Below are 24,413 nucleotides of genomic sequence, written 5' to 3'. Positions count from 1 at the left end.
AAGAAACCTTTAAAAGAAAGCCATCCTGATGTAACTTACTCTGATTTCCTCCAGTTATAAGCAAGGTTGGCCAGTAGCTTTGTGTGTACCTTATCAGTGTTCCTACCCAGCACTCACCCAGCATGACCATTAATCATGAAGTTTCCCCCTGTACATCAAGACATTGGGATCCTCCACTGAGCAAACATGGCCCTCCCAGATGTATGGAGAGACGTAATGTTGATCTTCTATACACTGCTGCATTTCTGAAATAGTTTCAGGGACTTAGAATATGGGAAAATAACTTAGGGTTCCTCTAAGAATATCAAAACCAAGCTAGAGATAAGGTCAGCACACCGACATCTCTGTAACCATGGCTCCAGCACCTTGTGTTTGCTACACAGAGCTCAAGATGAGCTGCCTCTCAGCAGTGCCCTGCTAGAATGTGGCTTTTCCAGAGTGATATGGACCAGACAGTGTGGGTAGGGGAGACACCACCATGTGTGCCTTTGCACTGAACACCCGACATGCGCCGTCAGATGAGTTTGGGGCAGCAGAGATAGCAGTGAGTCTGGGAGGAAGGTGGCCTAGTCTGTGGCCAAAGAAGACTCAGGAAGGACTTTCCAGCAAGAACTCAGGAAAGAGGTCAGTAAGACAGCCGCCTCCACACACACCTAAATATGGGCCTGCAGGGCATTTAGGTCACAGAAAAGAAAGTGCTCAGAGCACCATCCATCAAAGCAGAGGTGTCGTAATGTAACATCACCCAGTTCCCACCTGGGTCACATTCCTTTTGTCATCTTAACTTCCTTTTCTGACATAGTTACACATGGAGCTGAGCTCTGTGGGGGAGGAGGGATGAGCTTGGATGTTGACAGTCATTGCAAATAAACACATTCCTAGTGGCCGGGATGAGTCTTAGAATGTTTAGAGACCATCTTCTTGTTTATATCAAACAACAAGACTTTGTTTCCTCCCATCCTTCCTACATAAAGCTGTCCCTTTAAATCTAGATTGAGCATTTGGTCCTACTGTAACCATGGCTCTGGGGTGGGACATTTGGTCGGAGCAGAAAGTAGTGAGGCATTGAATGAGTCCAAGCTGGAATCCGTGTGATGTTAAACAGTGTTTAAAAGATACAAAGTATCCTTTTCAAGGACTAAAAAGTCTCCTTTTAAAAAGGAGAGAGAAGTAGGGAGTTTGGAGCAGATGTGAAAGAAGTTAAGGGGAGCATTTGGGGTAAATATCAAAATACCTTGTATGAAATTCTCAAAAAATGAATACAAATAATTTTAAAGTCTCAAGACTATTTATTTTGAAGTTATTTTTCATATTCTAGTCTTTGCCATAATCTTGCACATACAAAATAATAGCCATTGCTCAGTATCAAACTAAAGTTGCTCCACGTCCTTGGATGTCGATAAAACTGTCTCCAGACACAGCAAGCATCGCCTTTACTCATGGTACAGTGTTCTGTCTTTGCAGGCGTCCTACAAGCCACTGCTGAAGCAGGTTGTGGAAGAAGCATTTAGTCCTGAGAAGCCAGATCCCACTGACATTGAACACATGTCTTCAGGCCTCACTGATCTCCTTAAAACTGGATTCAGCATGTTCATGAAGGTGAGGGTCTGTGAGAGGGTCATCCTGAGTGTTCATGAAGGCGAGGGTCCGTGAGAGGGTCATCCTGAGTGTTCATGAAGGTGAGGGTCTGTGAGAGGGTCATCCTGAGTGTTCATGAAGGTGAGGGTCCGTGAGAGGGTCATCCTGAGTGTTCATGAAGGTGAGTGTCTGTGAGAGGGTCATCCTGAGTGTTCATGAAGGTGAGGGTCCATGAGAGGGTCATCCTGAGTGTTCATGAAGGTGAGCGTCCGTGAGAGGCTCATCCTGAGTGTTCATGAAGGTGAGCGTCTGTGAGAGGCTCATCCTGAGTGTTCATGAAGGTGAGCGTCTGTGAGAGGCTCATCCTGAGTGTTCATGAAGGCGAGGGTCCATGAGAGGGTCATCCTGAGTGTTCATGAAGATGAGCGTCTGTGAGAGGGTCATCCTGAGTGTTCATGAAGGTGAGGGTCCGTGAGAGGCTCATCCTGAGTGTTCATGAAGGCGAGGGTCCATGAGAGGCTCATCCTGAGTGTTCATGAAGGTGAGGGTCCATGAGAGGCTCATCCTGAGTGTTCATGAAGGTGAGGCTCCGTGAGAGGCTCATCCTGAGTGTTCATGAAGGTGAGGGTCCGTGAGAGGCTCATCCTGAGTGTTCATGAAGGTGAGGCTCCGTGAGAGGCTCATCCTGAGTGTTCATGAAGGTGAGGGTCCGTGAGAGGGTCATCCTGAGTGTTCATGAAGGTGAGGGTCCATGAGAGGGTCATCCTGAGTGTTCATGAAGGTGAGGGTACCTGAGAGGCTCATCCTGAGTGTTCATGAAGGTGAGGGTCCATGAGAGGGTCATCCTGAGTGTTTCATGAAGGCGAGGGTCCATGAGAGGCTCATCCTGAGTGTTCATGAAGGTGAGGGTCCATGAGAGGCTCATCCTGAGTGTTCATGAAGGTGAGGCTCCGTGAGAGGCTCATCCTGAGTGTTCATGAAGGTGAGGGTCCGTGAGAGGGTCATCCTGAGTGTTCATGAAGGTGAGGGTCCATGAGAGGGTCATCCTGAGTGTTCATGAAGGTGTGAGTCCGTGAGAGGCTCATCCTGAGTGTTCATGAAGGTGAGGGTCCGTGAGAGGCTCATCCTGAGTGTTTATGAAGGTGAGGCTCCGTGAGAGGCTCATCCTGAGTGTTCATGAAGGCGAGGGTCCATGAGAGGCTCATCCTGAGTGTTCATGAAGGTGAGGCTCCGTAAGAGGCTCATCCTGAGTGTTCATGAAGGCGAGGGTCCATGAGAGGCTCATCCTGAGTGTTCATGAAGGCGAGGGTCCGTGAGAGGGTCATCCTGAGTGTTCATGAAGGTGAGGGTCCATGAGAGGCTCATCCTGAGTGTTCATGAAGATGAGCGTCTGTGAGAGGGTCATCCTGAGTGTTCATGAAGGTGAGGGTCCGTGAGAGGCTCATCCTGAGTGTTCATGAAGGCGAGGGTCCATGAGAGGCTCATCCTGAGTGTTCATGAAGGTGAGGGTCCATGAGAGGCTCATCCTGAGTGTTCATGAAGGTGAGGCTCCGTGAGAGGCTCATCCTGAGTGTTCATGAAGGTGAGGGTCCGTGAGAGGCTCATCCTGAGTGTTCATGAAGGTGAGGCTCCGTGAGAGGCTCATCCTGAGTGTTCATGAAGGTGAGGGTCTGTGAGAGGGTCATCCTGAGTGTTCATGAAGGTGAGGGTCCATGAGAGGGTCATCCTGAGTGTTCATGAAGGTGAGGGTACCTGAGAGGCTCATCCTGAGTGTTCATGAAGGTGAGGGTCCATGAGAGGGTCATCCTGAGTGTTCATGAAGGCGAGGGTCCATGAGAGGCTCATCCTGAGTGTTCATGAAGGTGAGGGTCCATGAGAGGCTCATCCTGAGTGTTCATGAAGGTGAGGCTCCGTGAGAGGCTCATCCTGAGTGTTCATGAAGGTGAGGGTCCGTGAGAGGGTCATCCTGAGTGTTCATGAAGGTGAGGGTCCATGAGAGGGTCATCCTGAGTGTTCATGAAGGTGTGAGTCCGTGAGAGGCTCATCCTGAGTGTTCATGAAGGTGAGGGTCCGTGAGAGGCTCATCCTGAGTGTTTATGAAGGTGAGGCTCCGTGAGAGGCTCATCCTGAGTGTTCATGAAGGCGAGGGTCCATGAGAGGCTCATCCTGAGTGTTCATGAAGGTGAGGCTCCGTAAGAGGCTCATCCTGAGTGTTCATGAAGGCGAGGGTCCATGAGAGGCTCATCCTGAGTGTTCATGAAGGCGAGGGTCCGTGAGAGGGTCATCCTGAGTGTTCATGAAGGTGAGGGTCCATGAGAGGCTCATCCTGAGTGTTCATGAAGGTGAGGGTCCGTGAGAGGGTCATCCTGAGTGTTCATGAAGGTGAGGGTCCATGAGAGGGTCATCCTGAGTGTTCATGAAGGCGAGGGTCCGTGAGAGGCTCATCCTGAGTGTTCATGAAGGTGAGGCTCCGTGAGAGGCTCACCCTGAGTGTTCATGAAGGTGAGGCTCCGTGAGAGGCTCATCCTGAGTGTTCATGAAGGTGAGCGTCTGTGAGAGGGTCATCCTGAGTGTTCATGAAGGTGAGGGTCTGTGAGAGGGTCATCCTGAGTGTTCATGAAGGCGAGGGTCCATGAGAGGGTCATCCTGAGTGTTCATGAAGGTGAGGCTCCGTGAGAGGGTCATTCTGAGTGTTCATGAAGGCGAGGGTCCGTGAGAGGCTCATCCTGAGTGTTCATGAAGGCGAGGGTCCATGAGAGGCTCATCCTGAGTGTTCATGAAGGTGAGGGTCCATGAGAGGCTCATCCTGAGTGTTCATGAAGGTGAGGCTCCGTGAGAGGCTCATCCTGAGTGTTCATGAAGGTGAGGCTCCGTGAGAGGCTCATCCTGAGTGTTCATGAAGGTGAGGCTCCGTGAGAGGCTCATCCTGAGTGTTCATGAAGGTGAGGGTCCGTGAGAGGGTCATCCTGAGTGTTCATGAAGGCGAGGGTCCATGAGAGGGTCATCCTGAGTGTTCATGAAGGTGAGGGTCCATGAGAGGGTCATCCTGAGTGTTCATGAAGGCGAGGGTCCGTGAGAGGCTCATCCTGAGTGTTCATGAAGGCGAGGGTCCATGAGAGGGTCATCCTGAGTGTTCATGAAGGTGAGGCTCCGTGAGAGGGTCATCCTGAGTGTTCATGTAGGTGAGCGTCTGTGAGAGGGTCATCCTGAGTGTTCATGAAGGTGAGGGTCCGTGAGAGGGTCATCCTGAGTGTTCATGAAGGTGAGGGTCCGTGAGAGGGTCATCCTGAGTGTTCATGAAGGTGAGGGTCCATGAGAGGCTCATCCTGAGTGTTCATGAAGGCGAGGGTCCATGAGAGGGTCATCCTGAGTGTTCATGAAGGTGAGGCTCCGTGAGAGGGTCATCCTGAGTGTTCATGTAGGTGAGCGTCTGTGAGAGGGTCATCCTGAGTGTTCATGAAGGTGAGGGTCCGTGAGAGGGTCATCCTGAGTGTTCATGAAGGCGAGGGTCCGTGAGAGGATCATCCTGAGTGTTCATGAAGGTGAGGGTCCGTGACAGGCTCATCCTGAGTGTTCATGAAGGCGAGGGTCCATGAGAGGCTCATCCTGAGTGTTCATGAAGGTGAGGCTCCGTGAGAGGGTCATCCTCAATGTTCATGAAGGTGAGGCTCCGTGAGAGGGTCATCCTAAGTGTTCATGAAGGCGAGGGTCCGTGAGAGGGTCATCCTGAGTGTTCATGAAGGTGAGGGTCCGTGAGAGGCTCATCCTGAGTGTTCATGAAGGTGAGGGTCCGTGAGAGGATCATCCTGAGTGTTCATGAAGGTGAACGTCCGTGAGAGGCTCATCCTGAGTGTTCATGAAGGTGAGGGTCCGTGAGAGGATCATCCTGAGTGTTCATGAAGGTGAGCGTCCGTGAGAGGGTCATCCTGAGTGTTCATGAAGGTGAGGGTCCATGAGAGGGTCATCCTGAGTGTTCATGAAGGTGAGGGTCAGTGAGAGGCTCATCCTGAGTGTTCATGAAGGTGAGGGTCTGTGAGAGGGTCATCCTGAGTGTTCATGAAGGTGAGGTCCTATCAAAGGGTCATCCTGAGTGTCACATGGGAATGCTGGCACATTCTTAGCCCTACTGGGAGACAACGGTATATAATGAAGACAATCTTTTCTGACCATTTGGTGGTGTGCAGTCTGAGCTTACAGCCTCCTACAGCCTCAGGACCTGAGTCTTATGATTGTTCCCCAACAACATATCCCCTAAGTGGGGTCACAAGGCATCCTCAGGAGCACCACTGGAAACCATTTATACTCAAGATCTGTTTGGTACACACATGAACACATAGACTACTTACTGCTCACTGGAACCTACTCTGTAGGATAAGGAGCAGCTCCGTATACTCCTAGTATCCTCCCAAGACTCATGGAGAGAAGCTTTTTGTTATAGTCCAGCAGACTCCTTGGATTTCTCTGGCTCATGTCTGGGGTGGGTCAGGATGACTGAGCAACCCTTGATGTAGGGATGAAAGCAGGGGAAAGTACACAAATGTGATCTATTTTTAAGCCACTGTAAAGTTTCTAAATTTAAAAGGATCTAAACAAGATTGCAGACTGACCTCCCACGCTATGCCTATTTCAGTGGTAATAACTCTTGGAAATAACAGAATGTTTTGCCAACTTCAAAGAGTCTTTGAAATAGTGAGTAAATCTGCATAAAAGATCCAGCCTTTCAGAGTTCAATAAAAGCATATTCCAGGAAAACCAGCTTATTCCAAAAGCCAGAGAGAAGAGATGCCAGACATCAGACTGGAAACCGAGCAGTAAATTGGCTGGAGTAGCCCTTGACCCTTTGTTCTGCTGTTCCTCAATACCAGCAGCTTCTAATGCAATCTCTGGCTGTTCAGTTTCTGTCTCTTTGTCTCTTCTTTTTCTTTTTTTTCTTAATAAAGCAATGCAACTTAACTTCCTAAGGTGTCCAGGGCTCCTGTGCTGAGTCTAAGCCCAGAGTTGTTGGGTCATTCTCTGCCCCTCTGTCCTGAGTAGCTCTTCTTTGTGGCCATTTACAAAGGAGGGCGAGAGGAAGCAGTGGGGGCGGGGAGGGAAGGAAGGAAGAAGAGAAGAGAAGAGAAGAGCAGAGCAGAGCAGAGCAGAGCAGAGCAGAGCAGAGCAGAGAAGAGAAGAGAAGAGAAGAGAAGAGCAGAGAAGAGCAGAGAAGAGCAGAGCAGATCTTCTGGGATGGACATGGTTTCCAGCCCTCTGCACTTCAGCACTTCCTACAAGCTTGGACACCCAGTGGTAACCATGGACTCTATTAGGATGTTAGTTGTCACTTGACTCCGCCCCCAGGTACATTTTCTATTTCTGTCCTAAAAATCAAGAGCTGTGGCACTTGAAAGTTACCCCTGTAAGTGTTAGTATTTCCCCCTCTCTTCCTGTGTTCAGCCATCATCTCCTATATGGCCTTGCCTTGGGAGCTTTGACCCCTGCTGGGTCAGCATGGGAAATGGCATTGTTGGAACTCTTGTTTATTAGCCAGCTGACCTCAGAGCGAAGGCTCCTAGGAGCAGTTAGGGTGAGAATTGTATTCTCCCAGCTGCCATAACATTTCAAATAACCACTTTGTGAAAGGCAAAACTAGACAGAAGGACTTCCATGCTGCCCCAGTGCCTGTTGAGAGGGAAGGAGGCAGGATGCAGATGGACTCACAGGTGATGTGAACAGTGTCCAGCCTTCTCAGCCATGGTTGTAATGACACTCCACAGGGAGCAGTCAGCCAGCATACTTCATCCTCGCTCCTGGCCATCTGCACAACAACATCAGTAGATAGGTCCTACCTTATCCCCATTTCACCCAGTGAGGAAACTGAGGCCTCCACATGGCTAAGCAGTGGATGCAAATTTCCCAAATCCTGGGATTTCATCTCATTCTTTCCTATTCTCATGTGATTTCCAAAAGACACACCATAAATGGCAAGCAACTCTGATGTGTGTCCTGTAGTCACCCCCACTCCACGTCACTGGCCTGACCACAGCATTCCCTGGTCCATAGCTGCCAGGTGTGCTCTTGGACATTAAATGGTCTGTCTTGTTAATGCTGGTAATCTTTGTGATAACTCAGCTGCCTTCCCTTTCCTGAATCAGTGCAGCTCATGAAGGAAGTCTCTGCTGGATTACATGGAGCCACTGATATGAGTGAGATCACACAGGGCTCAAGGGGGGTGGGAGGGAACCTGCCATCCCTCAGACTGCTTTTCTGGGACTTGGGCCCTGGTCTCATGGGAAGAGTAAATCCATGTATTGGCAGATGTGTCACCCCTACACATTAAGTCATTGCTCTGAATCCTCGGGAGCACTTACTGCTCCTGTCTCTGGCCACTCATTGCCCTGTTCTGTGCTCTGGAATCTGTTTCCTACTTTCTCACCCCACTTGTTAGCTGAACCAGAAAGGAACAAAGAGTCAGAAGTTGATGAAATAAAGGATTCCCATGGGGGAATCCCTCCCTTGCTGACTACTGTTATATAAATGGATCACTCTCACATTTAACTTGGGTTGGAAGGCAGATGCTGGTCTGCCCCTGGTGAGTCCTTTTTCTCTACACTCAGAGATGATTTCCTGTTGACTTGGGGTGACCCAGAGGCAGTCTGCCAATGATGTAGAGGATGAAAGTAGATTGGAGACATGACAAGAAATACACAGAGAATCAGGGCCATAGTCACACAAGAAGCATGGTGCGAGCCACGTAGCAAATAGCAGATAGAATGCAGAAAAGGGTGGTTCTGGCCTCATGTGTCTCCCTCAGGGATCTGTATCTTTTGCACATACTCTGTGACTGTATTTATAAATTGTTTTTATAACTATGTGTCTTAGTTGTCTTCCTCCAGGCTGATGTCTTTCAGAGTCATGTTTTTCTAAGTATACAACATAACCCATTGTGTATTGGTAGGCCAAGACAGTTTAAGTGACAGTAACAAGCATTGCATAGGGAACAGACTAGGCTGGAACTCATCACATCTGCCTGCCTCTCATAGCGACACATGCATGACTTGGGCGCTTACTGCAGAGCTGACAGAAGAGACTGTGAAAGCCATGGCTGGAGCCTGGAGGGCAATGCTTTATCTTCTGGATCCTCAGCACTTGACTTTCTGCATCCAGCAGGTGCTGCGGGGAGGAAAATCCAGGTTACAAAGCTCAATCAGCATAGCTCGAAACCATTGGTTTTTCTTTCCACCTACACTAGTTCCACTGAGTGTGAGGCCCACCTTCCACGACTCCCACTGAAGACCTGAAACCACAGGCGCATGCCCTGTGGATGCCGATGTCTTTACCGTAGACACACAAACGCGATGCCTTCTTTTGAGTCAAAGTGTGTGCACTTTGCAAACACGACACTGAACCTGGCTGTTCTCTTTCCCTTCTTCACACTTCAGCGGTTGAAGACTTGTTCTTAACATTCATCTGAGCAACCTCCACGGACAATTATATATTTCCTCATCCAGTGAAGAACTTTCATCTTCCCACTTAAGGGAAGCACTTTACAGCTTTTCTTTGGCTTATCAGATTTGCCAGCACCCTGCTTTTGGGACATAATTTGCACTTTGGGGTCATAATCAAGTAAATTAAGGGGTGTTTGAATACACACTTTGATGCCACCTAGGTCGGTTGATAACCCAGGTGGCCTCTCAGTGACGAAAGAGGAGGCGCTTGTGCAGTGTGGGTACTCTTTGTTTCCAGGCAGGAGAGAGCAGGGCAAATTTTTGTCACACTCCTCAGAACCATTTGGAACTTAAAACTTAAAGAGATTGGTTCATAGAAGTTTATTCTCATACTGTGAATAACTGAAACTGCGGAACACAAAACCTCAGATAAGGAAGAACCGTGGCCTGGCCCTTAAGCCCGAGGAGTCATTCAAAAGTTTCACAAGTGAGCGGTGCTATTGACCAACTCCAGTGGGCCTCATCTGCTGCCCTCAGCCTCCAGTACAGCAGCTGCTGAGCACAGCAACCCAGCCATGCGCCCACTTCACAAAGATGGAAGAACACCTCCACTGTCTCGTTCCCCTCATACTTCACCTCCCTAGAGGATAGAACATAAGCAAAGAGGCTGCTGATGTTATAGAACAGAGGAGTCAGTGCGTCAGGAGTGGGGGATGTGGGAGCAGACGCTGGGGATGCTTGGGGTCTCTTTTCCACTTCACATTTATCTGAGTTAGATTTGCTGAATAATGGGTGGCGCTCCTATTTGTATTTTTTCTCCTCCCCCCCACCATGCCCCCATCTAATACATGTTCTATGAGCTTCCTTCCAGAGTCTGTCAGCAATGGAGGCGATAGAGACCAGAGTCTCAAACCTGCAGTCAGACTATACAAGAACCACTCAGTCCCTCTGTGCCTCGATTTTCTCATCTGTAAAGTGGGACGATAGTGGACCTGCTGTGAGATGTATAAGGGCATGCTTAGTACTCAGCACCAGGAAAGAGCTACATTCATATCGTTATACCCTATGCAGAGCTAATGTTTGAGTGTACACACAGGTAAGGCTGGAAGACTATGGGTTTGAAACTAGCCTGGTCTACTAGCAAGAACCTATCTTTGAGAAATAAGAGGAAAGAAGGAGTCGAGTGTGGTGGTATACGCTTGTAATCCTAGCATTGAAGAATAAAGGTAAAGAGATTATAAATTCAAGGCCAACCTGGGCTACATAGTGAGCTTCACACCAGCCTAGGCTGCACCTTTAGACCCTGTCTCAAAAAAATTAAAATAGTAAAATCAAGTAGAAGGAAAAAAAGAAGAAAGGATAGAAGTCTGTTTTTAAAATGAAGACAAGGAAAAGACGAAGCACACACCACCTGCAGAAGTCACAACACTGCAGAATTCTCCAAGTTCACATGTGCCAGGAGCCAAGCCGGCGGGTGACCTGGCCTGTCTCTGGAGCCATGTTCATGGGCTGTGATGTTCTTTTCCAGTCCCTGTGTCTCTCCACTGTCAGCCCAATTCATTGATCTCCACAGTCTTAGTGACAGAACTTATCCCTCTTTGAGCAAACTGTGAAGAGCCAGCAAGATATGGATGCTGCGGCCACGCTGGACACAGAGGCTGAACCCAGGATGCCTAAGGTCCTCTGGGAGACAGTGAGAGCGCTCTGTAAGGATTTTCTGTGGCTCAGTGTTGTGGCAAGTGCTAGCCCCCTGCAGACACTTAGCCATGGCCCCTCAGCCCAGCTGTGCTTGTGTTCTGTTGGCCAAGAGAGTTTAAAAAAAAAAAAAAAAGTGGTGTGTATCTGTCTGATACTCTGTGAGTCTGACAGACTCCATGGGGAGGGAGGTTCTGGCAGCAGGGTCTTCACTTTCTGGAGTCGTAATGTTATTGTGTCACAGTATGGACACAATTCTATTGATGCGTGTCCTTCATAGGACTCTGCTCTACAAATAAGAAGCCACAGAGGCCTTTCATTCCCACTGGTTCTGGTTGTCCAGTGTCAAGTAAGCAGTCATCCTGAACTACTGGCTCGTAAGAGAGCCATTCATTCTTCTCAGAAGCTTGCACTCTGACCAGAGCTCCACATGGCAGCTCTGCCCCCCACCCCTACCCCTGGTCCTTCCACACGATCACTGAGCTGACACTGAGTAGGGAACTGAAGGGGCCTGTGGTCCAGGTCCTCAGCTCCTCTGCATGGTGCCAGTGCTGTAAGAGGGGCAGCCAGGGGACAGGCATTGGGTGGCATGGCCTGAAAGTCAGGTAACAACACTTGCACTGCACCCCACATGTCAAGACAGTCCCCTCCTAAAACACACATCCTTCCTCTTGAAAGGGGGCCAAAAACTCGAGGAGCAGGAAGTATCATCATGGACACTTTTAAAAAATACATTCTGTACCCAAGTAAATTCACATCATCTGGCTTTTCAGGGCACTAAGACCAACACTAATTCAACCTAGATGTCCTTTCCTCTTAGAAGACATCGAAATCATTCACACTTCTGACCCGAGTTCAAACCGGTGGTACCAGGAAGGCTGTAATGGAATAAATGAATGTCATGTGCTAGTCGTCCATTTGTTAAACAGTCTATTAAAAAGTGACTTCCTGGTTGAGAAGCTGAGGAGAGCAAGCATGCCCTGATATCTGAGGAAGACTTTCAAGGCATCCCAGTCACCTCTTAGCCAGAGGACTTGTGACTAGCCACTAAAGCTGTCCTCTTCCTGTGACAGACAACCCAGTGAGGAGGCTCCACTGAGCAGGAGGAACAGTGTGGGCTTAGGCTGGGAAGGAAAGCCCAGCTCCCACTGGACGCCACACACAGCACCTGGAGGTTCTCTGACAAAAGCTTGATAACAACCTAATGACTCAGTGGAAACAGACTTTACCCTCTCACTGTAATGGAAATTTCAAACTAGCAAGTCTAACAAGCAGCCCTTTGGAAGTGCGTTTCAGAAATTCAGGGCTGGGATTTGAGTCTCCTGAGACTAATACACTTTATATCTACTCCATGTGTTTGACCCTCAGCTTGTTTTGACTAAAGAACATGATCTGTCAAGATGTTTTCTCTGCTGGAATTGGTGTGAAGAGGGTGGGCTTTGTCTAATGAGCTGGCACGAGGCCCTTTTCCTTCCTTCTCTGTGTGCTTTAGAAGTTTGTGTTGCTGTAGTTGTTCCATTTCTTATGTGGCCATGCTTAATTGGAAAAAGACTCATGACAAAGATTCAAGTCCCAGTGCCTGCCCCTGGGCACTGTGTCTGAGTTGATGTGACAGCCTTGTGGCCTGGAAACTGGAAAAAAATCCCACATGAAGAAGTGGCACTCACACAGGCCTTGGAAGCAGTCAAAGCCACGCAGGAGGATCCCAGCAAGTCACTTAATCAAAGAAAGGCTTGTTTATTTTAAGGACAAAAGATGTTCTGGGGCCCCAAAGACAGCAAAGCAGAAGGATCGGGACCAAGACCTGGAAAGCCATCTGGGAAGCAAGCAGTCGATGAGAGCCGCTGTGCTCTGCAGTGGAGCCTATTGTAGGTGCTCAAGTGATGACAGGTGAATGCATGGTTGAATGTCCAGCCAGAGCTTTTGGTTCTCCTTGCTAGCCAGCAAGTGTTCATAGAGCCTCATCTGTCTTGGAATGATGAGTTGGGCTCAGGATCTCATTCCATGACCAGATTGGACAGCAGAGTCTTCCTACAATGACATGGCTGTCAGCAGCCCATTCTTAGCTGAGAGCAGATGACTGCATTGTAGATATGACCATCATGCAAAGGACGCTTCACTGGGGTAGGCGGGGAGTGCTGGGCTTCATGTGAGGATGGCGTCAGACCCTGGGCTGTGAGAGCGGAGCACACCTTAGAGGTCATCTAGAGCCACTCCGTGTTACTCATGTACGAAGGCCACGGCTGGGAGAGAGGCGCTGTTGGATGGACTCCACCGGGCTTGATGGCATTTACGATTAGAAGAAAATATGTCGGCCTTGAGCTTCTTGGGCAAATGAGTCCAAATCCTGTGGCTGCAGCTATTTGTAACCAATGTTTAAATTCTTCTAAGTTATGATGCACACTGTGAGACAGGGCTTGATTTATACCTAACATTAGCTAGACCTATTCCAAGAGTTCTCTGAAGTGGACTTTGGTATAATTACTTAGCAAAAACAAAAACCTGGACTGGCAGTCTCTATACTGTGTGTGACACGGAGCAATGATTGTAGTTGGTACTGGAGACATAAATGTAATAGACACCTGCCTGCTGTAGCATAGCTTCCCTTATGCGGCTCTGGGAAGGTGGAGGAGTGTTACAAGGAAGAGAGAGCCATGATGTGAGGAGTGGGGGGAGGAGCACAAAGGGACTCTGTGGGCCCAGGATGATAGATGATGTCAGGGCAGTGGAAGCACGAAGGACGGAGATGGATGCTGCATGGACGGGCTTACGGTCATTCCCTGTGGCTGGGGCGGGAGTTGCCAGTGGAGAGAGAGAGAATACAACAACAGATACACAGATGCTGGAGCTAGGTCATCAAGGGCTAAAAATGTAAATATTTTTTACCAACTTTTATCAAAAACAAAGCATTCCCTATGCTACTTAATTTACAAAGAATTCCCCATGCTTGTTCATTCTGTCAAATCGTCCCAAACTGGAGACTCCTGGGAAGAAGGAGCCTCAATTGAAATACTGCCCCCATCAGACTGGTAATGTTTTGTGTGAGGGTCCCCAGCCCAGTGCAGGAGGCACCTGCCACCCCTAGGGAGATGGTCCGGCTTGTATGAGAAAGCCATGGAAAACAGACCAATAGACAGTGCTCACTATGGTTTCTGACTCTGTTCCTGTGAGTTCCTGCCCTGCCTCTCATTATGGGCTGTGATCAGGACTTAAGATGTCTTAGTTAGGTTTTACTGCTGTGAACAGATACCGTGACCAAGGCAAATCTTATAAAGGACAACATATATTTGGGGCTGACTTACAGGTTCAGAGGTTCAGTCCATTATCATTGAGGTGGGAGCATGGCAGCATCCAGGCAGGCATGGTGCAGGCAGAGCTGAGAGTTCTACTTCTTCATCTGGAGGCTGTTAGTGGAAGACTGACTTCCAGGCAGCTAGGACGAGGGTCTTATAGTCTTACAGCCCACCCCCACAGTGGCACACCTACTCCAACAGGGCCATAACTTCTAATAGTGCCACTTCCTGAGCTGAGCAAACACAAACCACCACAGAAGCCAAATAAACCCTTTCCTCCCCAGTTTGGTTTTGTGCAGTGTTTAATCACAGCAACAGACCACAAACCAGCATAGCCCCATTGAGTGTCATTGGGGAATATATAACAAATTCCGCTGTGTTCTGTAAGACTTACCCTGGCAGCATTGAGTGATGGGAATCCAGGGTGAGCCCGGAGCTAGATGAGGCAAGAAAGAGAAAAGATCAGACTCTGAGCCTAGGTAGGGCTGAGGAAATGGGGGCCAGGAAGAGTCACTGGCTTTCCCAAGATGAGTGCTGGTTGCATATAGTACCTTAAGCAGTGCCTCCGGTACTAGCTGCTCAATAAATATTTGCTGACTGGATGACTGGGTAAAGAAGTGTTCAGGGGCAGTGGTGATGGCACTGGTAACTCCTGCAGCCATTTGCAGAGTCAGCACGGGTCTTTCAAGGGCCTGATCTCTTCTTAAGGCCTGAGCCTCTCTCACTGCTTCTGTAAAGCATGGGTCACTAGTGAAGAATGAGGAACCTGACTGTACCTATTCTGAGGATAGGTGGGCCACAGACGGAGGAAACTGAGTCAAGGAGCATATTTCAAGAAATACTCTGCAGCAGCGTTCCCAGAATTCCTAAAAAGTTCCAAACACTGGAAGCAGCAGGGTCCTCACCGTGGCATCATAGAAGCCAGTTCAGACACCAGATGCTCCCAGAGCTCACAACTGCAGAGGCCCAAGAGCCTGTACTGAGATCCTGGATATAGTGTGGGGAAGAAGCCATATTCTCTGACCACAGCTGACATCCTTAATCCCAGCCCTCCAAGGCTCATCAAGTGACAGAGAGCAGAGACTCTGCCTGCTTTATTATACCCTGTGTGTGCAGTGACATGCTGTGTCAAGCTTTCATCTTCAGATTGTCACCCCCGCAGATTTAACACACAGACAGGGCGAAGTCATGTAAGGCTGCTTATGAGGAATTTGGGATTGGGACGAGAATGGTTCCACTTCCCAGCAGCCTGCTGGCCTGACACGCTCTGAAGAGAAAGTCTGGTATCAACACACAAATCTAAACCGAAACCAAAACAGCAAATACCAATGTGCATTAATTGGACCCATATATTTGTGTCTAGACCAGCATTCCCCCAGCCCTGGAGCCCCCCCCCCCCGCTCCTTATCCCCCCCCAGCCCTGCCTCCACTCCTTAGAGCCCCAGCCCTCCCCCCCCAACTTTACACACACACACACACACACACACACACACACACCTACCCTTAGCCCCAGGGAATTGCTCTTTGTTGCTGCTGCCTTTCATTTTCTCCCCCCTTTTCATCTTCTGTGTCCTTCCAAGATTCTCAGCATGTGCTTCAGATTCCAAACTCTTATGGAAAGCGTATGTCTTGAGGAACATACTGTGCCATGCTAAAGTTTTAGTGCCGTTTTATTTCTGTCCCAGGATTAAGTGAGAAACAGCAGTTGTTTGTGAGGCTGAGAGGTTTCCCCAGATCTGGTTACTCAGACAGAAAACCATGCTAGAGAGAGTGGTTCTGAGATGTCTCTGACGTTTCAGAAAACTACAACCCATGAAAATGCAGAGAACAAGGGACCAAGCAGCACCCTGCCCCAAATGATAGATCTACAACACAGCTCCTCCTCCTCTTCCCTTTCCCCTGCCCCTCCCCTCCCCCTCCTTCTCCTACTAAGGTTCAGGGATCACTAGGAAAGAGGATTTTGGAAGATGGTAAGAGCAAAGGAACAAGAAGTCAGGAATGTCAAAAACACTGCACCCATGAAGTCTCCTCAGCATGCCTGCCTAAGCGGGATGGCACTGAGAAGCATGCTAACATGGAAGGGGACTCTCATGAGGTGCTAACCCTAGACAAAGAACAACAGGCAACTCAGGACCCTGAGAGCAAGAGAAAGTCTTCCCTGAGGAGAAATTTCCCAGTTTATTATCTAATACTATTCCGGGCCCCTTCTGAGTCCCCTTTGCCCGCGAAAGAGTCACGAGAGGCAGTGTTCGGGTGGTTACCACAGCGAGGCTTTATTCTTGTATCAGTAGAAATGGAAAGATGCCAAGCCCGGGAAAGGCACTGCTATATGTACCCTAGAGTGGCGTGTTCACTTCTGATTGGCTGTTCACTCATCACCCATAATACGCCCGGGATGGGCAGTGACTTTGGTGCGCTTTTGCCTTTTGCACCTGCGCAGTTAGTTGTTTACTTGTGGGAGGACAGGATGCCCGCGCCATCTTGTAATGGCAAATGCTGTCGCGTTCACCAAGGCTCCTAACATAATACCAAGTGGCCAGCCCTGAAATCGTACATACACAAGTAATATTATATGGATGGAGAAGGTTACATTTATATATTTAGAAATAGATATAAATATGGATATAGAGATAGAGAGAGGACAGGAGGAATGCATGTGTGGCATGGATTAGAAAAGGGAGAGGGAAGGAGGGAAATAGTATTTTTAAAATAAAGCCATGTGGTAGTGACGTATGCCTTTAATCCCAGCATTCAGGGGCAAAGGCAGGTTTGAGGCCAGCCTGGCCTACACAGTGACTTCCAGGACAGCTTGGGCTACATAAGAAACCTTTCCTCAAAACAATCCATTTTATTTTTAATTTGTTAAAGCCTCTAAGATAACAGAGGGATCACGACTCTTCTGTCAGCTTGTACGTCCTATACATTTGCTCTCTATTTTTTATTTCATTCATTGTTGTTGTTGTGGGTGTGTGCTTGTAATTCGTGAGATGGAACCTGTACCACTGCATGCGTGTGGAGGTCTGCTTCTACTTTGTGTGGATTCCAGAGATCAAACCCAGCTTGTCAGGATTGTGTGGCGAGTGCCTTTACCTATTCAGCCATCTCACCGCCTGGTTTAGCTCTCTCCTTCACATAACGCTGAGAGCTCATTGGGTGTGATACTATGCCCAGCACCAAAAATGTCAGGATGTTCAAGAGTCAGAGGAGAAGGAGGAACCTGACCTGGTTTGCCACGGTCAAGATGGAAGAGCTCGACGGCCAGCAAGGACAGGAGGAGGAGGTGGCCTGAGTTAGGAATGCTTTTAAGAAAGCATAAGAGATGGGCAGCAGAGGGGGAGGTGAGGACACTGCCCACAGGGGAGACTAAAGCCGCTTAAGGCAGCAGGATGCAGACAGCACTCGGGAACTGGAAATCACAGCACTGACCTAGGACAAAGCCCATTCCTTGCTGTGCCCACCAGTGCCCATAGGCTGCACAGATTTCCTCTTGACCTGGAAAAAATCCCAGGTATTTAGGTGGCTTCACCCCACCCATGACTTTGGTGGTCATTCAGGCAGTTGACAGCACCTTCCTGGGCAATGCCATGTGCACTGGGTCCCGCCCAGCCCTTGGGCTGCTCCACACAGCTGCCCACTGCTTATGTACAGAGCTTGACTGACGCCATTTGTCCTGCTCACTCCTCAGGAAGACAGCTGTCTGACACAGACTGCCTTCAGGAGCCCTCTCTTGTTCTTGTAAGGTCTTCATCGCTGGGTCAAGTTCTCATTTTAGTATAGAATAATACTTTGTCTCATGGGTAAAATCATAAAAACCAGGGGAGAAGGGATCTATCTAGCAGTTAGTGTGGCATTCACACAGAGTAGGTCTTTGGCCATGGCCGGTTTGGTGAAGTGTCTGTTTCTAAATCATGCCAGGCTCTAACCTGTATGAGGGTGACCCAGCTATCTGTATACCTGTATATTTCTATAACCCTCCATCCCACCACCAGCACCGACTTTAGTTCCACAGATAGTGAGAGAACACCAATTCTGTGCTTACAGAGGGCAAGCACGACACACAGTAGGAATCTGAGGAGGCATGTCTGCTCCTGTGGAGTAGAGGAGATGCAAGAAAGAAACACAAAACGGCCATAATGGCAGTTGAGGCAGAGCTGAGGGACAAAGAAGGACAAAGGTGTCCTGAGTCCTGAACAAAGAAGAGCAACAAGGTGTCTCTTATTTTGTGGCTCCAGCACCCTTAGCTCTCCTTTCGATAATGCTTTATGTAAGGATGTACTAAGGTGTCGTTGTGCAGTCCTAGCCAACAGAGTCACAAGGCACCAGCATATCTGGCTGCTAGTAAGTCAGAATTGCTCCAAGGTTCTCTGTCCCACCAACAGGAAGAAAGCAGTAGCCGTTGCTGCCATCTGACCTGATGTTCTGTTTTCCAGGTGAGCCGGCCCCATCCCAGTGACCATCCCCTCTTGATCCTCTTTGTGGTGGGCGGCGTCACAGTCGCTGAAGCCAAAATGGTCAAAGACCTTGTAGCATCTCTGAAGCCAGGAACCCAGGTACTGAGTCATGGGTGAGACGAGCAGCAGTGGGAAGGAAGAGTGGCGAGAGCCTCGTGGTCCCTCTTCCAGCCTGCTCTATTCTCTGTCCACTCCGCCCCACATCCTGTCGCCTTTTCATGTTCTCCTTCTGGCCACTCCCCCAAAGTCATCCTCCTGGCCACACCAAGTCTACTCACACTTCCCTGGAGAGTATTTTTTTCCTTATGGTTAAGGACCTACCACTTTGACAAACTTTATCATAACTGGTTAAGTTCCCACAGCAAGCAAAGGGATCCCTGTTGTTTGCACAGTAAATGGTGCCAACCAGGAAGTAAAGAAAGTATGGGTCCAACAATAGGGCAAGGCTCAAAACCTCCAGACTTGCAATTCCCAGCATCCCGTGTTCTCCAGCTAGTCCCACCTGCTAAAAATTCTACAACCTCCCAAAACCTCCAGCTAAGGTTAAGTACTGAATTGCATGAATCTATGAAGACACTATACTTTCAAACTGTAGCACCGAGGGACCCCAGGGACCTCTTCCCATCTGTAGTAGTCATGGGGACAAGAGCAGTGTCAGAGGTTCAAAAACCTCACTCACAACACTAGCTAGTGCTGTCCACACAGCTGCACAGAAACCGCTGGGCAGGACTGGTAAGTAGCATTCTAGCCCAGTCCTCCTACCTGGGTGGTGCTGTGGCTTCCTCCTGATTCCTCCACGCTCTGTGTATCTTACACAATCAGCCTTCTCTCTTTGTGTGACATCCTGCCAGTCGCTCCAGATGCTTCCTGCGTCTCTCCTGGCATCCAAATCCATGTTACTCAGTAAAGCCCTGGCCTGCTCACTGGTTGCTCCGCATTTGCCAGCGTAGCCCCTCCACCACACACGGGCTCCTTAAGCACAAAGGCTGGGCCTAGGCCTGAGCGCGAGGCAGGAGCTCAGTCAGCCTGGTGTTTCGGAGGATGTATTGATTCCAAGAGAATTTGATGGAAACTGTCTGTGATGTGGAGAGCCTGAGCCTGCTGGTGAAATCAGATACCCAGAGCTCCCTTTCTATCAAGACACTCAGCTAGGAAGGGAAGCTGTCTACGTAGGGAGCAGGCTTAGATCTGGGAACGTGCAGTCATTTTCTGTGACCTTTTCTGTAATAATTATCACTGATCATTGTCAGAGCTGGTAAGTTTCTGGAAAACTAGTAATTCTAGCCTCCTTTTGTGCTCCCTCTGCCAACAGAATTAAGACTCTGTTAATGAAACTTTTCTTCAAGTAAGTAAGCACTTTCCTTTCTCACTGTCTCTAACATAGGAACCACATTCCTAATTCTTTAGAACACCTGTGCATTGAAACAGCCAGCCAGATACTGTAATCCCTTCTCTAAGAGGACAGAGTGCAGAAGCTTTCCAAGTCTGGGGCCAGTATGGCAGCTATGGCATAGCTATGGCAGCTATGGCAGCGGAGGCCAGAATCAGCAGTGACTTTGCCAGTCTGACCCTGTACCCACTCATCTGCAGACAGAGCATCTCAGAGCATGGAAGGCTGAGGGGACAGGCCTCATCGCTCCTTGTCCTTTGTGCAAAAACTCTCTGAAGCATCCCCAAGCCCTAAGAGGATTCTCACAGCAGCAGGGAAAAGCAGGAATGGCTTCTCATCACAGGCCCTTTGGTCTCCAAGCTCGGGAGTGGGAAGTTGCCTGGGTGCTTCTGCAGTGACGTTCCCTGAGGACCACTGCCCTTCCTTCTACCTGGCAGGTAGCTGCCCTGGCCAGCAGCTAGTGGAAAGCTTAGTCTCCCGATGTTAGAAGCACCCTGGGAATCAGGCCAGGCCATCTCACTGTCAGCCAGCATTCGAGTAAGCTCCATCGGCAGCCAGTCCGTGGTAGAACCTCCACCATTGACCTCACTTGCTCACACCTACACCACAGTTGCATATGGCTCCGCTGCGATTCAGGGTCTTCACAGACTAATGATTCTCTCTGCTAAATGTCATTTCTCTGTCAGACTGTCAGATGTATCTCCAGTCAGCAACAGGTGGTTCTTGTGGGAAGTGTTCTGGTCAGTGCACAGTGCAGGTGGAGGTGTCCTAGGCAGCACCTTGTGTCCTGAGAAAGAGTCTCTCATTTCCAAGTGTCACATGTGGCAGGTGACAGGTAGAGATGAGGTAGTCAAGAACTGAGGAGTCAGGGTTAAATTCTTAATTGATGGGTTAAATTTGAATGAGCCAGGCCTGAGCTGAGAGGCAGGAAAGGCAGCAGCAGCCAGGAGAAGAGTTCCATGGCAAGGAGAGAAAGGAAAGTGTAACTAGGGTGAAGGAGGACCAGAAGGTCAGAGAGCAAGGAGTGGGGCATCCCTTGCAGTCTGTGTCTGTCCCCTGGGTCTCCAAGCCAGGCTAGCCAGCTCTCTGGAAAGAATTCTCCATCAGCCTCCATGCCGCTGAAGTTACATTTCACCTGCTAGGCCAGTGTCAAGCTCTACCCAGCTTTTTTCTCCCATTTAGAGCCAAGTTTTTAGACTGATTATTTTAGCCAAATAATGCAGACATGGTCTTGCTTGAATTAACTTTTAAAAGAAATAAAAAATAATCTAAAGCAGTTTACTTGTCCAAAATGCCAAGGCTGTGAGTAGATAACGGATGAATAAGGTGCAATAGGGAAGGGACCATGGGCTGGAAAGATGGCTCAGCTGGTTGCTATTACACAGAGCTCAGACGCAATCCCCAGCACCCCCAAGGCAGCTCACAACCATCTGTAACTCCAGTTTCAGCACATCTGACACTCTCTTCTGGCCTCTGAGGGCACCAGGTATACATGTGGTACACACACATACATGCAGGCAAAACACTCACACACATGAAATTTTTAAAAAAATGTAGGTGCTTAAGGATGGAAGCGTGGTAGATTTCAGTGTGAACTGAGCTGATACAAAGTAAATGTATGCAGTCATCTGACCAGCGCCTTCTGAGGCCTTCCCAAATGGAAAGCTTCCTACCGTCCATGGCTAAAGCCCTTGCCCCCTTCACTCTGTGTCTCTTCTGCCTGTTCAGTTCCTTTGCTCCGTTTTTTATGAACTCACTGCTGCAGTCCCTGCTCTGTAGCAGACACTGTGCTAAAGGAACAACGGGAAATGCAGTAAGACAAACAGCTTACCACAAGACACACTCAGGCTGTAGGCCTGGAGGGGTGGACCAGGAAGGCTTGCCGGAGGCAGAGACATCTTAGTTGTTTGAAAGGCCACTGAAAGAGTAGAGGAACTCTGCCCAAAAAGGAACATCCCAAAGAGCCAATTGTGTAACTGCAGATACCTGAGGTTAGCTGACACATGGAACTGACCATAAAGGGCTGTGCAGGAAAGAGCTGTTGAGAACCCAGCAGGCAGCAGACTCCATCGGCCTGGAATGTTCTCCTGGGGGCCGGGCTTATCAAATAGCAGTGAGCGGGGAGCAAGGATTGGAATCCTATGAGTAACAGACTTGCGCATAGAAAGCAGTCTGGCAATGTCACCTGCCCTTCATCGCTTAAGGACAGCAGTGAGCTGCAAGGAGGGATGGCAACAGAGGGAACAAATGACAACAGCCACCACCAGAAGCTCCTCTGAAGCACACCTTGTGCTCAGTATCCCTCATAATGGTCATGGGGCAGATGGTGTTAGTCATGCCTGGAGGATGAGCAGAGTGGGACTCGGAGTGATTAAGCAACTGCTCCAGGGCAAGCAGCCTTAGCTGGGGTCCAGCACCAGCTGGACCTGTCTGAGCCTGTGCTCTTCCTCACAGCTCTCTATAGGAGTTCCTTGGGCTCTCTCTCTTCCTCATAGGCCCCTAACCTACTTCACACACTGCCTCTGTTTCCTAGTGTTTGTTTCTACCTGATCCAGGGCAGGCCCTAGACACCCTCAGCTGTGGACTCAGGAGGCTGTCACCTCGTGGGCCTTCTTGTTTAGATCAGAGGAGCCTGGTCTTTTGTGTTCCCACTCAGAAAAAAAGTGATCCAGGCTCTGTCAGCCATGACTGTGAGCCCAGCACAGGACCTAACCAGATAGATTCCTTGGGCTGCATTTGCTGCTCTTGGTGTTGACATCAACTGGGTCTGTAGCCTGCATACCCCCACTAAGTTTTCAAACCTGACACTAAGATGTAGATGTCTTTGGAGATGCGCTCAGTCCTCACTCCCTCCCCTCACCTCAGCCAGAGAGGCATCCATTAAGTTTACATAGCATCTGAGGACCATGCGGTCTGGCAGTACAGCAGGGTCTGGCAAGCCATGGTGATGAAGGAGAGTCTTCAGTATATTTGCCATCACTGGTCTCTTCTGCTTTACAGGGGTCTGAGGCTGCGCAAAGTGTGTGTGTGTGTGTGTGTGTGTGTGTGTGTGTGTGTGTGTGTGTGTTTCAAATTGCCCCTAAAACTATATGAACCCATATGTGTTTCTCTAGAAAATTCTGTGCTTACAAATGATTCTAAAGGAGATGTGCAAACCTATCACCAAATCCCAGAGAAGCAGTAGAAAGGCCTACAGGAGCTGAGCGAGCACTTCCTGGGCTCTCAGGAGGGGAGCTTACATAATCCTGGTGACACTGCTGCAGGCTCACTGTTCTCTTTTTCTGGGACTGGTGAGGCAGGAGAGTGAACCCAGCAGCCAGCCATGGCCTGAGCTCTGGCCTGGAAGCCACCTTTGCCACCACCTACTTTGTGTGATGCAGCATGTGTCGTGTCACTTGAACCCACGTGCTCGGGTGGTGAGGACATGCCAGTCATCACTGCCCTCCAGCCTCCTCTGCGTAGATTTCAGGGGAAATGAGAGGCACCGATTTCAGTACATTTTTTTTAACCTTCTAAAAATATGGCTTCCTTGGCATTAGCCATGTGTTTCTTGATAGCTCTTTTCCAGAGTAAGTGTTTTAAAGGCTCTGCTCTTGAAGAAGAGGGAACTCTTCAATGAGGTTGTTAAAAAGTTATTTTCAAAAAGAAAATCGAAATTCTAAAGTGTTTCTTCTCTACTCCCTCCTTGACTGTAACCGTGCCCTGTTCAGCCTTGAGTTGAAATGTGGCCTCTGATTTGCACCAATGAGCCAGTTGACTTTGGAGTTGATTACTTCGCTGATTTCATTACACCTGGGATAACTGTGGGGGCAGGCAAGAGGACAGGGAGGCGTCCTCCTGCACCTGTCCAGTGTAGCATGGCCCAGTGAAGCCCAGTCATGCCACACTCTGATGCTGGCCTATGGAATTCCTTCCTGGAACACCTCCCTGATTTCCCATAGGCAGTTTGCTAGCAAGAGATGCTAGTGCCTGCTTGGGCAGCCCCTCACCTGGCCCTTACAAAGCACATCATGTAGCCAGGCAAGTCCTGGAATAAGCTCTCTTGGTGTTCTGGAGGGAAATCAGCCTCACACTGAAGTCCAGGGGGACTGAAGGCCCATGGACGAGGTGAGCAAGCATAAGCCTCACTTAGGACCCAGGTCATAGATGAGGGACCCTGTGTCCTGTCTGCTTTTCTCCACACCACTCGTGCCTTACTTCCCTCTGAGACCTTTCTTAACCCCTGGTAACTGATGTCCCTAACTGTCCTGTGCTTGCCCCTCCTGTCATAGGTGATGGTGCTGTCCACAAGACTGCTGAAGCCACTTAACATTCCTGAGCTGCTCTTTGCAACTGACCGGCTACACCCAGACCTTGGCTTCTGACAGACACTAAGAGAAGATAAGACCTGTTTGAGCTAGAAATACCAATACCTATCGGTCACCACTCCAGATATGCCTCCAAAGCCAGTGTCCCCATTACTAATTATAGGTATGACTTAATTCTACCAGAGAGGTCTTCATAACTGCATAGAAGGCAGTTTGTTTGGACTGCTCCAGTTCTTCAAAAGCAAAATAAAGAATTGTGTTCTCGTTCTTCTAAA

At 49.1% G+C, this 24,413-nt stretch overlaps 1 protein-coding gene and 1 long non-coding RNA gene across 3 annotated transcripts in view; one reads left to right on the top strand and one right to left on the bottom strand.

Annotated features, from left to right (window-relative positions):
- The window catches only part of Scfd2 (sec1 family domain containing 2), a 314,061-nt gene extending 289,648 nt beyond the window's left edge, over nucleotides 1–24,413 (top strand). Inside the window, exons 7-9 of one of the 2 annotated variants that reach the window (XM_034509376.2) lie at nucleotides 1,465–1,599; nucleotides 18,421–18,540; nucleotides 24,103–24,413. In XM_034509376.2, coding sequence (XP_034365267.1) covers nucleotides 1,465–1,599; nucleotides 18,421–18,540; nucleotides 24,103–24,195 — 348 coding nt within the window. In that variant the 3' untranslated portion in view covers nucleotides 24,196–24,413. The remainder of the gene's footprint in view (nucleotides 1–1,464; nucleotides 1,600–18,420; nucleotides 18,541–24,102) is intronic. The other variant, XM_076938659.1, reaches the window with a different exon arrangement.
- On the bottom strand, nucleotides 8,366–15,663 carry LOC143443132 (uncharacterized). The gene is made up of 3 exons (XR_013111888.1): nucleotides 15,492–15,663; nucleotides 14,385–14,426; nucleotides 8,366–8,727 (listed from the first exon to the last, which is right to left on the bottom strand). It is a non-coding gene; the product is annotated as an uncharacterized LOC143443132 (long non-coding RNA).

Source organism: Arvicanthis niloticus, chromosome 7 (assembly GCF_011762505.2).
Source record: "Arvicanthis niloticus isolate mArvNil1 chromosome 7, mArvNil1.pat.X, whole genome shotgun sequence".
Taxonomy (NCBI): Eukaryota; Metazoa; Chordata; class Mammalia; order Rodentia; family Muridae; genus Arvicanthis; species Arvicanthis niloticus.
This window is presented reverse-complemented; position numbering and strand designations above follow the sequence as displayed.